This window comes from Podarcis raffonei, chromosome 4 (assembly GCF_027172205.1).
Source record: "Podarcis raffonei isolate rPodRaf1 chromosome 4, rPodRaf1.pri, whole genome shotgun sequence".
Lineage (NCBI taxonomy): Eukaryota > Metazoa > Chordata > Lepidosauria > Squamata > Lacertidae > Podarcis > Podarcis raffonei.
The window spans coordinates 68,092,382-68,109,184 of record NC_070605.1 but is presented as its reverse complement, the minus strand read 5'-3'; the positions used below and the strand labels follow the sequence as shown (position 1 = coordinate 68,109,184).

The following is a 16,803-nucleotide window of genomic DNA, read 5'->3' as shown; positions in this document are numbered from 1 at the left end:
TTCCTGTTGGGTTGGAATGGGCTCTGGAAACTGGCAGACAAATTCAAATAGAGTTGGAAAGAGGAAAGGAAAATAAGAAAGGGGGCTTTTGCTGACTCTTGATTCATTCACTGAATCCTTCTGCTCGGTCGAGCATCAATTTATGGAGCCCTGAGATTCCTAAAAGGAAAAAGGATGCAAACCTTAGAGTTTCAGGGGAATAATTGGCCAGTACTTGGGTTGCTTTTTATCACAGTTCCTATCAAAGTTGAGTTGCATGGTGGTCTCCATAGCTTGGATTTTGCTGGCACCCAAGCCATAGAGTTTCTTCATTTCAGCGCCTCTCCTTTCGCCGGGCTTCTCAGCTGGGGGCTGTACCGATCGGCCTGTCGATAGGTGAAGGTCGTGGTCTGCTTCGACATACATGTCCTGGTGTTCTGCTTCAAGCTCCTGCTGTTTTCCTGTACAAAACACAAGACAGCTCCTTAAGCTGCTCCTCAGTTATGCCAGACAGGTTTAAAATTACACATGGGCCACATACGCGGACCTGAAGACATACACAGTGATGTGGGGCAGAATTTTTCCATGGAACTCTCCCCCCCGCCACACTTCTTAAGTTCATTAGTAACAATGAATACATGCCAAATATTATGCAAGCTTGGCGGTTGGGGAGCATTTCGCTTTTGTCTGCTAAATACAAGTAAAATCTGACAATTCCCCTATTCAAAATTTTATGGGAAACACAAATCACTGGGCATATGCATAAACTTTCAATCAAAGACAATCCATACACAACTTGAGCCTTGCAAGTATGCTGGTTCCCGTTTCAACAAGCCTTGAAGCTGTAAGTATATTATCCCTTTCTTTTAAAAGCTGCACTGCTTTGCCAATTTTTCTTTGGGCACAATTCAGAGTGTTGGCAATTACCTGCACAGCAATAAATAGATTCAGGTAGATAGCCATGTTGGTCTGGCGCAGTCGAAATAAATAAAAAATTGTCCAGTAGTGCCGTAGAGACCAATTAAGTTTGTTCTGGGTATAAGCTTTCATGTGCATGCACACTTCTTCAGATACAGTGGTACCTCAGGTTACATACTGTCAGAGGCTCAGGAGCAGAAGAGCAGGGGAGAGAGCAAATAGAGAGCGGAGGAGAGGAATCAGAGGGGAGCGTAGGGGAATATGACAGTGACCCGAGAGATTCCATGAGCTTCTCCAGCGAATCAGAAGATTCCCAGAAGGGGGCGCCTATGGTAAGGACGAGGGGGGTCCCAGGGGGGACGCTCCATAAACAAGGGACCAGAGGGGACTCCCAAGGGAGCAGCGGAGGATCAGGACCAGTTCCCCCACCAGAGCACAGTGGGGGGGAAGAGTCACATGAGTCAGGACCAGCTTCTCCTCCAGCGGGGAGAGAAGATGAGTCAGGGGTAACCACGCCCCCATCGGGAAGTGGGGAAACGGAGGGAAGGCCAGGTCCAGCTAGCCTCCCCGAAAGAGGGAGCAGTGACACAAGTGTAACGGTCAGAAGGAAAGTGGGAGGCTGCGCGCGCGCGCCAAGTTCAAATGTGGAGGAGCGCGGGACAGCAGAAAACCCGGATTGGGAGCCAGGTCCTAAAGCCCGAAGGAGGGAGGGGGAAGAGTCAGGGGACTCAGCTTCAGAGGAGTCTAGGAGGGCTGAGACTCCGACTAGCAGGAGGGCCCAGAGAAGGAAGGAACAGAGGAAGAGGTGGAGTAAGGCTAGAATCTTAAACTGGTGTCAGGGGGGAGGAGATTCAGATGGAACTTCGACGGTCTAAGGTATAGACGTAGCGTTGCGCGCTGCGCGTCTGGAAATGAAACTGAACTTCAATAAAGACTTTTTTACTTGAGGAAGAAGCAGCGTTGGTCTTGTGTGAGCTGGGACCTTGGGCAGCGCTGACACATACGCTTCAGGTTACAAACACTTCAGGTTACAGACTCCGCTAACTCAGAAATAGTGCTTCAGGTTAAGAACTTTGCTTCAGGATAAGAACAGAAATCGTGCTCCAGCGGCGCGGCAGCAGCAGGAGTCCCCATTAGCTAAAGTGGTGCTTCAGGTTAAGAACAGTTTCAGGTTAAGAACGGACCTCCGGAACGAATTAAGTACTTAACCCGAGGTACCACTGTACATGCACACAAAACCCAGAACAAACTTAGTTGGTCTCTAAGGTGCTACTGGACAATTTTTTAGCAAAAAATAGCTTGAGGCTAGGATACCCGAGGGACTGTCTTCTCCCAGGCCAGCACGTCTGCTTCCTAAGATCTGCTGAGGAGGTTGTGGCCCAATGGTGGCCCAAACAAGAGCTGGTTAGGATGCATGAGGAAGCTTCCTCTGTGGTTGCATCTAGTCTGTTGGAATTTGCCTGCTGGAATTTGGCCTCAACTCTCTCTACTTTATGTCACCTGGGGAAGACTATTGTTGTTCTCATCATCATGGCAGGCATTTGATCATCACAACCACCATTATTATGGCAGGCATTTGACCTGCCACGGTGAAAATTCTTCCGTAGCTGCCCTTCATGGGTGCATCAGATAACAAAAATCTCTTGCCTTTTTTATCTTCTTGATCATTTCATTGGCTTCAATGCTTTTAAAACTGCCACCCTGAGCACTGCCAAGTAGTTTAAAATTAAAGTTAAGGAGGGGGAAGCTCTCGCGCGGAAGTATGCAGGGGATGAGGACTATGACAAAGGGAATCAAAAGTGGACTGGGGGGAAGATAACATTTATTCCTGTTGTAAACCCTTTAAAAAAAGGAATAAGAGTGTGAACAAATTATTAGAGCAGATGTAGCACTGGAAAGAACAGACACGTCATACATGACAGAAGTTAAATTAAACTTGGTTCTCCCTCCCACCCTCCCCCAATAAAATGGGACCACCAGGCCTAAATTGTTTTGCAGCTGTGGCGATGAAATGATAGAACAGGACAGTGTAACTTTAGCCAAACCTCTGCTGGTGAAAACTGCTGACATTCTCCAGGGTAAGAGAAAGGACAAGCCTCAGCTTGCTACACATACCCGAGCTAAGCTTGTCTTGTGAAACCCAGCTGTTGGCATTGTCAAGACACCTGCCAAATTGACAACCTCCTGAATGCTCACACAGATGCACTTTGTTTTTCCCCCTATTAAACACTACCCAAGGTGGTAGCAGCAGAGTGATAAAGTATTAAACGAGAATTGCCAGTCTTCAAGCTGATGCACTCAATCCTGCGCTGCCTGAGCGAGTTTAATTTCTGGTTAAGACTGTTAAATATTTAAGCCTTGTGCACCCATGGAAATCGACGGTGGCCCAAATTTATCTGCAGATTAGAAAAGTAAATAATTTGGATCCACAAATCAGTCTTATTCTAAGAAGCCAGTTGAAAGCTGATTTCAAAAAGGAGGGCATTTTTACTGCTATTATAATAACAAGGGATGTCACATTGGAAAAGGGAGAAACTCTACCTAGCCATACAACTGAAAGATATTTCTGACATAGCTTTAAAAGACTCAGCATATACACATTTTATAATCCCGTATTTTAAGTTTATGTGTGTACATCACTTAAAGGTTGCATGCTGATCTATTTTACTGTGGGGTGGTTTTTTGCCAAAATGTGCGTCTTTGCAGGAAACAGCCAGATGTGTAGATCTTCTTAAGCAACAGCTGTGTGCACCAAAAGCCACACTGGAAACAGCCTATCTTTGTTCTTGCTTACCGTCTCCAACAGTGAACAGGAAAGATTGTTATCTTGCATGAGAAACAGGCTGATTGTATTTATTTTATTTTGAAAAATTCTACCCTGCTGTTCAGCCCAGAAGCTCTCCGACTGGCTAACAATAGATATTAAAAATACAATTTAAACAATGGAATGGAAAAAAACAAAACAAAAAACAGTCAGAGAAGTTTCAAAAGTATGTTAGTGAAGGCTTAGTCAATACACAAATCCAACACTTGCCTTTGTGTTTCTATCTACTTTTAATGATATCACACATAAATCACATTGAGATAGTGGTTAAAAGGTGTTTAATAAAATAATAACAGTAATGATGGTCGTTGTTATCCATTTCATTTATGAATCGCTTCCTATGAAGCGAAATAAAATCATATATTGAAGAACTGCATCCTTGAAAAACAGATAAAACAACAGCATGTATAAAAACAGTTGCATAAATAAAAATAAATAAAAATAATTTTCAAATTCAATGCAGCTACTGACTCGGATAAAAATATTTATCACATATATAGAGAGATAAGGCTCCATTTAGAGGGTCACTGTGCAATCCACATGCACACACTCCAGAACTCATCCAGATTTCACTCATCAATGAAATCATCTGCAGACTGTATACCAAAATGAAGTGTTTTGCAATACCTGCTTTAAAACATCTGCAATATATTTTAAGACTAGGGGAAGGGGGAAAAAACTATTTGTGTGTGTAGCAGCTCACTGACAATCTGTCTGGTTCACAAGACAAATTATACCTCACCCATGGACAATAGATATTTAAACAGTACAATCTGGAACTTCAATTTCTGGATTCCTTTCTTTGCTGGGAAGCAACGCTCACAGACAGAAAGTCTTGCCTCACCTCTAAATATTGCCATAATTTACTCTGTATCTCTCCACTATTGGCACAAACAAGCACAAATGTTTCTGGTGGTGGAAAAGCAGTTGAAGAGGATTTACATTTTCACCTCCTCCCCTTTGCTTTTATTACTGTGTCACAGCTTTTAACACAAGTCTCCCCAAACCAGAAAAGAATTCTCCGCCTAATAGCCCCCAGTATAATGTGCTTAAATAAATTTTGGATGGCTGAACACTGTTTTGTGCCAGGCCCAAGTTTGCCGTCTAGACAGCACTGAGGTAAAAATGTATAGCATGTGTATCACAGTAAAGTCCTGAGCTTTCAAATGTCAATGGATGGCATGGTTTTTTCTATATACTGCTATTAGATATTTTAAGTATCTGTATTTTATAGCGTTCTACCAGTGTTTGCACTGGGGACGCAGGTGGTGCTGTGGGTTAAACCACAGAGCCTAGGACTTGCCGATCAGAAGGTCGGCGGTTCGAATCCCCGCGACGGGGTGAGCTCCCGTTGCTCGGTCCCTGCTCCTGCCAACCTAGCAGTTTGAAAGCACATCAAAGTAGATAAACAGGTACCACTCCGGTGGGAAGGTAAACAGCGTTTCTGTGCGCTGCTCTGGTTCGCCAGAAGCAGCTTAGTCATGCTGGCCACATGACCCGGAAGCTGTACGCTGGCTCCCTCGGCCAATAAAGCGAGATGAGCGCCGCAACCCCAAAGTCGGTCACGACTGGACCTAATGGTCAGGGGTCCCTTTACCTTTACCTTACCAGTGTTTGCAAGCTGACTTGCAGGCTTTTATAGTAGATGTGTGGTATAAGTTGCTTGAGCAAAGGTGACTATTCTGGGCAGGGACACACATTACCGTATTTTTCGCCCTATAGGGTGCACTGGCCCATAGGGCGCACCATGTTTTTTTTTTTGGAGGGAATGAATAAAAAAATATATTCCCCCCCCCCAGCCCTAGCTTCCCCCGACCCCAGCCCCCAGAACAGGCTGCTGCCCGCAAGCCTTGCGAGCCCGGCGGCAACTCCCGCCGGGCTCGCAAGGCTTGCGGACACCTGCGAGAAGCACGGGGTGCCCGCCGGGCTTGCAAGGCTTGCAGATAGCTTCCTGAAGCCTGGAGAGTGAGAGGGGTCGGTGTGCACTGACCCCTCTCGCTCTCCAGGCTTCAGCGAAAGCCTGCATTTGCCCCATAGGACGCACACACATTTTCCCTTCATTTTTGGAGGGGAAAAAGTGCATCCTATAGGGTGAAAAATATGGTACTCTTACGAAAAGCTCAGCTCTGCAAGCAGTACAACTTCTGCAAATTATAGAAATGCAACTATTTCCCATTCTTTAGATTAAGTACACAAAGTTAACTGATGTGCCCAGAAGGGAACTGCGTGTCTCAGGGTAAAGATTTCACAACTCTAACCTAGGTGTTTAAACCTTAAAGGAATGCTGCCATTTTCTGTCCACAGTGGCTAAGAAGAAGTCAAATATTCTGTAACTCCTACTTATTGCAGAGAAGCTGCCAGGTAGATTTGTAGCTGGTTGACTGACCAAACCAAAAGGGTGCTCACTAATGGTTCCACTTCATCATGGAAAAAACTGTGACAAGTGGGGTACTGCAGGGTTCTGCCCTGAGCCCATTGTTGTTCAATGTCTTTATAGCCCATTTGGATGAAGGAATTGAGGGAATGCTCATCAAATCTGCAGGTGACACCAAACTAGGAGGGGTAGCTATTAGACAAGAGTTGAGATTCAAGATGACCTAGAGAACTGTGCCAGAGCTAACAACATGAATTTCAATAGGGACAACTGTAAGGTTCTACACTTAGGCATGAAGAACCAACAGCACAAATATAAGGCGAGGGAAACTTGGATTGCCAGTAAAAAGGTAAAGTTAAAGGACCCCTGACAGTTAAGTCCAGTCGCAAAAGACTCTGGGGTTGCGACGCTCATTTCACTTTACTGGCCAAGGGAGTCGGCGTTTGTCTGCAGACAGTTTTTCTGGGTCATGTGGCCAGCATGACTAGGCCGCTTCTGGCGAACCAGCGCAGTGCACGGAAACACCATTTTACCTTCCTGCTGGAGGTATTTATCTACTTGCACTCTTTGGCGTGCTTTCGAACTGCTAGGTTGGCAGGAGCAGGGACCGAACAACGGGAGCTCACCCCGTCATGGGGATTCGAACCGCTGACCTTCCGATTGGCAAGCCCTAGGCTCAGTGGTTTAGACCACAGCGCCACCTGTGTGGCAGTAGTACATGTGAAAAAGATCTAGGGGTCTTAGTAGACCACAAGCTGAACATGAGTGAACAGCAAAATAAATCTAATGCTATTCTAGGCTGCTTCCAAAGAAGTAATTGTACCACTCTATTCTGTCTTGGCCAGACCACACCCAGTTATGGGCACCACAATTTAAGAAGGATATTGACAAGCTAGAACATGTGCTGAGGAGGGTGACCAAGATGATCAAGGGTCTAGAAACCAAACCTTATGAGTTTGGTTTGAGGGAGTTGGGTATGTTTATCCCGGAGAAGAGACAGAGAGGAGACATATTTTCAAAGGTCTAAAGCACTGTCACATGGAAGAGGAAGCAAGCTTGTTTTCTCCTGCTCCAGAGGCTAGGACCCAAACCAATGGATTCAAGTTACAAGAAAGGAGATTCTGACTAAACATCAGAAAGAACTTTCTGATGGTAAGAGCTGTTCGACCGTGGAACAGTTTCCCTCAGGAGGTGTTGGACTCTCCTTCTTTGGAGGTTAGCTGAGATTCCTACATTGCAGAGGGTTGGACTAGACGACTGTCAGGGGTCAACTCTACAATTCTATGATTCTATGAATAGCAGTTAAGGGACTTTTGGACTAGAGAATTTCCCCTGATGTTTATTTTTTTTGTCATTGCAGAAAATGTTTAAAATATACTCTGAGATAGGCTTTATTTCTAATCAACAGATACGAAACAGCCATTTGAACTATGCAGCGACATAAAAACAATCGTACAGATTCTTGAAGACCATCGTTTATACAATGACTTCATTGTGGGCCAGTATTTCAAATTAAACAAACTGAAGTTCTGCCAACGCACACAAAATGAACCAACAAATTGGACGGCAGCATTCATTAGTTTTAAGCTTTCAACCTAGAGCATTATTTACTCCACGCTTATGGAAGATCGCTGGCAACACAGGAATTAGAGCAAAGGATAACTCCAAAGCATGCCGTTTTTATTGGTTTCCCGAATGCCGAAACACATTGCAGCAAAGTGCATGACTTTAAAGAGCTCCATCCCTATCTAATTACAATTAGGAAGTGATTTTGTTTCCAGAAAGCGTTATATGCACAAGGCACGTACAAGATTGGGTTTGGTGGGGTTACAAGAGAGGAATGTAGAGAGCTGCCTTATAGAGACTCGCACCGTTATTCCATCATTGCTGGCTGGTTGTGGGTATCCAGTGTTTCAGAAAAGGGAGATTCCCAGTCCTGCCTGTAGATACTGGGGATTGAACCAAGACCTTTTTGCTTTCAAAACATCTGCTCTACCACTGAGCTATAGCTATATATATAACTATATATAATATATAATATAATATAATATATAATATAATATAATATATAATATATAATATATATAACTATATATTTCTAGTATTCTTTGTGTGCAAATCTCTACCTCTTGAGAAGCACTTTTTATGGCTAGGTCCCACTTTTGTCCTTCCACCATCATAGAATCATAGAATTGCACAGCTGGAAGGGATCCTGTGGATCATCTAGTCCAATGCCCCTGATGCAGGAATATGTAGATGTTCCATATGGGGATGGAACCTACAACCTTGGCATTATTGGCACCATTCTCTAGCCCAGAGGTTTTCAACCTTTTGGAGTCCACGGCTCCCTTGACCAACTACATTCTTTCTGTGGCTCCCCTGTGGGGCTCAGGTGCCCAGTTATGTCACCCCTTGCCTGCCGAGCTGGCAGCCTCTCACCCTTTTTCAAACACCCTCCTTTGTGGAGTGTTCCCTCAGCCTCCTCTTCTCTCCTCTCTCCTTGGGAGTTCTCCAGGCAGCTGCTGCAGGTGCCTCAGCTCCTTGCAACCAGCACCCCCTGGCCAGCTCCAGAAGACCATTTGCCTGGGGAGCTTGTAGGCAGGGCTGCTGCAACAATCAGCTGTGTAAGCCTCTGGGAGGCAGAGATGCAAGAGGGCATCAAAAGGAAAGAGGGACAGAGGCCAGTGTTGCCCACGGCACCCCTGACCATCATTCATTGTGCCATAGCACACTTGTTGAAAACTACTACTCTAGCCAACTGAGATAACCAGGTGAAGACTTCCTGAATTTAGACAGGCCTTTTATATTGTGCCAAATGGATTTTTGTCTTTATTTATGGCTCATCATTGTGGCCTCTGCTGTTTCATCGTTGATTGAGCTTTTATTGGTTTTATCTGCTCTTTTTTAAAATCTTACCGTTAAATTGTTTTAAACTATTTTATTGTATTTTTATGCTATTAATTTGCAGATTTATAAACTGTGCTACAACCAAAAGTTACCAAAGTGTGTTCATTTTTATCGTCACTGGGTGCTATTGCGAAACTTTGTTCTTCTCAAAACCAGAATCACAATCCATGGTTCAATTGACAAATATTCCTGATTTGTTTGTTTGTTTGTGATATAATTGGAACCATTATGCATGTGAGCATTCAATGTCATGGGACAGAGCACTGGATTTGAAGACCCTTAAAGCTTACCGTGATTTTAAGTCAATCACTCTCTCTTAGTCCAGCCGATTTTACAGAACAATTGCTAGAATGACTTGGGCATGATGATGGGGCTGGAACTGCCCACAAAGTGATAGCTAAGAAAGGGACCATGCAACACCTGCTTACATCCCTCTGAGGTGAGTCCAATTGTTGAAAAGTATGGAGTCCAGTGAGTTCTTGTGTGGGACAAACAGAAACATGACTGTGTGCTATGTGGCCCCTTCTTTGGTGCTTTCAAACATATTTCAGTATACCTGAAGGAGCATCTCCACCCTCATTGTTCAGCTCTTATAAGGTTCAGCTCTTAGGGCCTTCTCGCGGTTCCCTCACTGCAAGAAGTGAGGTTAAAGGGAACAAGGCAGATGGCCTCCTTGGTAGTGGCACCTGCCCCGTGGAATGCTCTTCCATCAGATATAAGGAAATAAACAACAATCTGACTTTTAGAAGACATCTGAAGGCAGCCCTGTTTAGGGAAATGTTTAATGTTTGATGTTTTATTGTGTATTTAATATTCTGTTGGGAGCCGCCCAGAGTGGCTGGGGAAACCCAGCCAGATGGGTGGGGTATAATTAATTAATTAATTAATTAATTATAATAATAATAATTTGTTCAGGGCACACCCATCTAATCAGGGATAGCAAACCTTTGAAACCTCAGGTGTTTTGCTGAACTACCATTCCTACCATCTCTTACCATTGTTCACAATGGGAGCTGATCTACCTAACTCCTCCAGAAGAAAATGCTAACAGCGAATGGACACTAAACCATACTGCAAGCATGAGGATTTAATGATCTGTTAAATAGATGAGCTCTCCAGGATGGCAACAATACTGCAGTAGAAGCCAACTGCTATGAATAAGATAAAACTATCATAAGGATTACAAACACAGGCAACTTGCCATTCATAGACATGTCATTTCCTTTCCTTATAGATAAGGATGCATTTACACGCAAATGGCCAAAATAACCATCAGTTTGGCATTACAACACACTGTTCTTCCCAGGCAAAAAAACAAAAATCCAAACTAAAGGGAAAATGTCAAAATACAAAACAGAAATGTGTTGTGCTATAGAGCCTGCTAAGTTGCTGACAGAGAGTTTTACTGGACAAAGAAGCAAGGAGGGCTACCTAACCTGCAAAAGAGGGAAGAGGTGTATGAGAAGATCCAATATGGCAAAAACCCTATTTTCCAAGTCAAGTGCATTCAATGCAACTACGGTATGCCTTTTAAGCTGAGGGACTCCTATAGGAAAACACACAATTGAAACTGCTGTAAGGAAAGCTGCTGTCGATAAGACATCAGCATAATGGCTGTTTCAATACAGACAGAGTGGGAGAGGAATTGGCAATAACTGTGCATTGATCTACAACATTATTATTTCTTTCCAACATCGTAGGGTCTTTGGAAAGAGTAATCAACTAATGGCCTTTTAAAGATCCTTGGATAAAAAACCAAAACCCTATGGAATCAAATCAAAATGTTTTCTTTTTAAAAACACACCGTATTTTCTTCTTTATAAATACGTATAATAACTACTTTATTTAAGCTAGCTTGCTTGGCAGCATCGGGAACAATGGTTTGTAAAACCAATGAAGGCTTGGGTTCTGATGCAAGAACAAGACAGTCAGGGCACTTTTAAAAATTAGAATGCAAAAAGATTAGCAACCCTACAGAAGTGTAAATAAAGAAAATAATTGAACATCACCACTGAAATACTCATTCCAATGTGATATAAATAAAAAACCCTTTTTATGTAGTTGCCTGTTTCTGTTCCTTCCTTAGCATGTGAAGAATAAGCAAAATGTGTCCAAAATGGTTTTATACCAATTAGATGGAGTTGGTGGCCGCAATTGTTTCTATGATGAAAAAGTACCATAGCCTTCCTCTACCTGGTGTCCTCCAGATATTGTTGGACTCCAACTCCTATTAATCCCAGACAGAATGAACAGTTGCTCAAGGATGATGGGAGTTGTAGTCCAGCAACAGCTGGAGGACTCCAGGTGTTGGACAGCTGCAGTAGAGATTCTGGCAGAGGTTACTGAACACACGATCACTTCCAAAGTACGTCATTTAAGATACTACAAGAGCAGCGTTTCTGAGTATAGTACTAGGAATTTCATATCATTTTGACAGTTCTATCAGGGGACAGATATCAGCGGAACTGGGCTTTTGAAAAGGCTCTTACATTAATATTTTTTACATTGAAAAGGCTCTGTTACATTAATATTTTTTTTGCAATATTATCCTACAATCAGATCCGTTCATCATCAAATATACTTTCCCCAAAACCCCATTCCAATTTGTGCTTGAAATGTAATTTCCTCTTATTCATTGACAGAATCAAATAATATCATTTACTTACTAATCCTCTTGGCAAAGGGGGCAGTATGAGCTTTTCTGCAAAGGTTTCCCCATGTTTATTCTGGTATTTCTGAGTCCTTGTAACATTTCTAATCTGAAGATAGTGAAACCAAATTGGCCCACTGCCTGCCATTTCTTGAAATGGAGAAGTATTGTCTTTCAAAAGATCTGTAATTTTAAATAGCTGAAACTGATACCAAGCAGGAAATCCCCCAGCAGTAAATCAGTATGATGGAATACTGATGTTAGTCAACCTAACTCTTCTCTTATCAAACCATTGTGAACTGACAAGTGCCATCTTCTTGTTCACGTTTTAATCTAAGATCAGCCAGTCAAATGTTGCTGTGAATCTTAAAGCAAAGGGCTCTTTTCTGGTGCTTTCTGCTAACAGGTTGGGGCTGTGAAAATCCCAAGTATGAAGATTAACTGAACTGTGTAATTAGGTGGAAATAGGCAAAGATCTGTAGACCTCAGAAGCTTTCCTTGTTCAGAAGGTGCCTGTAAGAGTGTACCTACCAATGGATGTCATTGCTGAGAACAATGGGTGGAAACCCAACTAGTCTTGCTCAGAACAGAACCAGTGAAATTAATGAACATTGCTAACTTAGGTTTGTTCACTTCAATGGGTCCACACTGCTTAGGGCTAGCATTAGATAAAATCCAGTGTTAGCCAAGTATCAGCTTGGCAACTTAGACCTCATCCATCCAGATGGGGACTGGTGGAAGCACCTTAACCATGTCAAAGGCCACAATTAATTCCACTTAACTTTGCCTGCCCCAGCCTACCACCCATCAGTTCCACTGAGTGAACCCAGTTCTAGCATTTGAGAAAGATATTATCTCTGTCTACTTTTCCCACTGCAAGCCAAGCCAATCCAATCCAAATAACTTTATTGTACTAGACATTGGCCATGACAAATCTGAATCAAAAATAAATACAAGCAAAAGGGGTGTCACGCCACAAATAATGGTCTCTATTTAGATCTCTGCGTCTCCCTTACAGTTCACTGCTATATTGTCCAGGGTCTTCTTTCTGATCTTTTTGGCTGCCAAAGCAAAAAGGGTGACATAAAGCCACTGAAGAATTTAGAACCTTCTCTGTAAGGGACGCGGGTGGCGCTGTGGGTTAAACCACAGAGCCTAGGACTTGCCAATCAGAAGGTCAGCAGTTCGAATCCCCGTGATGGGGTGAGCTCCTGTTGCTCGGTCCCTGCTCCTGCCAACCTAGCAGTTCGAAAGCATGTCAAAGTGCAAGTAGATAAATAGGTACCGCTCCGGCGGGAAGGTAAACGGCATTTCTGTGTGCTGCTCTGGTTTGCCAGAAGCGGCTTAGTCATGCTGGCCACATGACCCGGAAGCTGTACGCCGGCTCCCTCGGCCAATAAAGCGAGATGAGCTCCGCAACCCCAGAGTTGGCCACGACTAGACCTAATGGTCAGGGGTCCCTTTACCTTTACCTGTCGGGGAGAGACATCTTTCCTGCATGGACGGTCAGGTGAAAAATCGCCTCCTGGGTCCAATGTATAGTGGGCAATATACTGTGGTACCTCAGGTTACATATGCTTCAGGTTACATACGCTTCAGGTTACAGACTCCGCTAACCCAGAAATAGTGCTTCAAGTTAAGAACTTTGCTTCAGGATGAGAACAGAAATTGTGCTCCGGCGGCGCGGCAGCAGCAGGAGGCCCCATTAGCTAAAGTGGTGCTTCAGGTTAAGAACAGTTTCAGGTTAAGTACGGACCTCCGGAACGAATTAAGTACTTAACCTGAGGTACCACTGTACTAAATAGTGCAAGATGTCTTCCATCTACAGTTGCCCACATATACAAAGTCTGTCTTCATACAGTACCCTGTTATATCTTCCGTCTAGGACGTCGGAGGGGACAGCTTGAAAACACAGCTCAGTAAAAGCGAATCTAAGTGAGGCTGGCCGGAGATTCAACAGGTAACTGGCTCTAAAATGGACCACATTTAGAAGTGGGAACCAAGGAGAGCATTTAAAGATTTTGATTGTACTACTGCAAGCTTGATTATATAAACTCACAGACCTCCCCAGGCCAATACATTCCCCCCCACAAACTAAAAATTTCAAAAAATTAAGCTTTTCCTTGGACAGTCAAGGAATTGTTCCAGATTAGAAAGCGTATTAGAGAATAAAGAGCCGGTGTGCTTTTGTGGTTAGAGTGTCAGAGTAGGACCTGGGAGACGAGGGTTCGAATCCCCATTCTGCCCTAAAGCTCACAGGGTTAGGCCTCTCAGCCTAACCTACCTCACTGGGTTGTTGTGGGGATTAAACATAAGCCACTTTGAGCTCCTTGGAGGAGAGGTGGGATAGAAATGGAAAATAAAATAAAATAAAATAATAATAATGTTCCAGCTTGCCTCCATAAGGGCCAGAGAAGCATTGTCTGTCTTATGCTATGCCATTGGGAATTGTCTTCTCCAGTCCAGAGGAGACGGTAAGCACACATTCAATTTACTTCAATACATCACAGATGCCACTATGAAATCTGTAACATCTGTGGTCCGGTACATTCCAACTATTCCCTAATATTACCAAATAATAATAGTAATAATAATAATAGTGCAGGATCAGACATTGGCAGTTGCTTTTAGAAAGGATCAAGTCTACAGCAATAAGATTACAGGCAGACCAGCTGACTCTGCCGCACTGTCTCTCACCCCCCCCACCTGCAAGGCTCCAATCTGTCTCCGTCGACAGCTCTGATACCAGACGAAGCCAGTAGCTGCATTTAATGGAGGATTAAACTCAGCACATCTTGGTGTGTTTTTACTCACATACTTTGCACACAGTCTATTAGAAGAATGCATTATCCTATTCTACTAAGATAATGCATCGATATACTGAAATAAAAATGACTGAAACCCAGAAACTATTTGGCCAATAATCATATTTGCCTGTGCTTTAAGCAATAATAAGATTAATAAAGTATCAGTACAGTTGTAAACTCAATTATGAACGAAGCAGCTGATTTCAAGTAACATGATTTTAGCGGAATGTAATCCATAAGTAAAAGTGACGGGTGGGTGTCACTTCAACATAAAATGAGACAATTGTTTTAGAAACAATTGTTTTAGAAAGTATCCATCCTTTCAAAGACGTAAAACACACATGCACACAATGAAAGAAATTGAGTATTCTGGTGAAGCTAGGTTTAACAAAGCAGAACTGGGGGGGGGGGATATAAAATGCCTACTATATTCTGTATTTCCCCAGTAAAAGATTCTAAGTGTTAAACACACTATGTGATTGTTAACTACTACTTCTTTAAATACAAATACGCTACCGCCAGGAATAGTACCTCCAGCTGTCTAGCAGTTGTCTGAGTAACTATTGGTGCATAGACAAAGGATAACGTAAGTTCCACCGATCAGGATAAAGCTGGTCTCAGGAAGTAAAAAAATAAAATAAAATAAAATTGTTTCCATGCTTCTTGGCAACCCAGCCGGCCGCCTTGTCCATCAGTTTAGCAAAGGGGCCCTTAAGGGGGTTATAACTGAAGAACACAAGTTTGTGCAGTGAAATCCTATGTCCCCCTCCTCTCCCTCCCTTTTAGTCGTCCTTCATATTCTGGTTTTTTTGCCATCAGATAACTCTTAACAGATAAGCTGTGTGAAGCTTCATTTTTTTCTTTCTTTTTTCAATCTACAGATTAATTAAAAGCCCTCAGGTTAAATCAATGGCACCCGCCACTCAGCATGGGTGCATAGCCATTTAAATGTATGACATGGAAGAGGAGGAATCCGGCCACAGGGATTTTCCTACTGTCCTCAATTCTTCGTTTTGCTTCATCCTAGGAGGCAAGTCTGAAGATGGAGCTACAATCTCATTTTGCCATTAGGAGGTCTTAAGCAAAACACTCTCTCCAGAGCCGGCCATAATATCAGGTGAAGCGAGATGTCTGCCTCCAGAAGCTGATTTTGGGTGTCACAAAAGGGCAGCCAAATGCTAATTATTTAATCTGTTTACTTGTGAATTATATTGTTAAGGCCAGTGAAGGGGAGAAGCGCTTCTGGGTTAATATTTATATCCCACTCAACCAACAACAAATGTTGAGGTCAAAGCCACTTGCAATAATCATAGTAGCATTTAAAAAAGCAACACATGTTGCAATCACTATAATATGAAACACAACAGCATATAAAGCAAACAACAACAACAAATCCATCAAAACAATTAATGCAATTCAACGAAGAAGTAGAAACTCATGCAATTCAACAAAGATGTAGAAACTTGTAGTATAGCCAGAGTACTTCCTGCTTTGGGCTAGGAGGAGGTTCTGAGGGGGCAATTTTCAAGATAGCAAGTCTGAGGAGTGTTCTATATGAGGGATTTTTGACTTGAAAAGCCAACCCAGTTGACACTCCTACCCCTCTGCAATATTAATAGGAGAGTATTGCGTAAGGCTGTGTTGCATGACTCTGTAAGCTATACCAGCCTCTGCATGCCTGCAAAAATAATGGGCCATTTTTATTTTTAAAAAACTAGTCAGTAAATAATAAATCACAAGAAATAAAATCTGAAAGGAAAAACATCATGAACCCTCCTCTCTGTACTGCTGTTTTGTGTTTGGCTGTGGAAACGCCAGTGCCATGATAAAAGCGCGGATATCTCCACCTATGGAGAGTTTTCATAGAGTTCTCATAGAATCACAGAATCGTAGATTTGGAAGGGACCATGAGGGTCATCTAGTCCAACCCCCTGCAATGCAGGCATCTTTTTTGCCCAATGTGGGGCTTAAGCCCACAACCGTGAAGTTCAGAGTCTCACAGGCACAGAAAAACCAAGGGTCATAGTCAACTGAGTAATATTTGGAGGAGACGCACTGAAATTAAAGGACCTACATTAGTCAGGTCCGTTAATCTAATCCCTTCCAATGCTGGTGTTGCACGAGAGAGAGAGAAATGGTGCTTCTCTAAGATAACAAGGCCCTGCAGGCTATGAGATTCACCACCCCGATATACAGTATTGGGATTGTCTCCAGTGTCAGTTATACTCAGCGTAGTCCCATTGTAATTAATGGACAGAGGTCCATCAAGGAGGCCCGATAGAGAACCATCTTATCTGGGCCCCTCCTGTCCTATGACTCAGAGGATTAGCCTCCCACCCCTTTT

The 16,803-nt window shown here is 43.1% G+C and overlaps 1 protein-coding gene across 2 annotated transcripts in view; it reads right to left on the bottom strand.

The window, feature by feature from the left end:
* GEMIN8 (gem nuclear organelle associated protein 8) overlaps positions 1–16,803 on the bottom strand; it is a 41,039-nt gene continuing 24,236 nt past the window's right edge. For both annotated transcript variants that reach the window (XM_053387209.1, XM_053387208.1), the window contains one exon: positions 1–440. In XM_053387209.1, the coding sequence (XP_053243184.1) occupies positions 184–440 (257 nt within the window). In that variant the 3' untranslated portion in view covers positions 1–183. The remainder of the gene's footprint in view (positions 441–16,803) is intronic.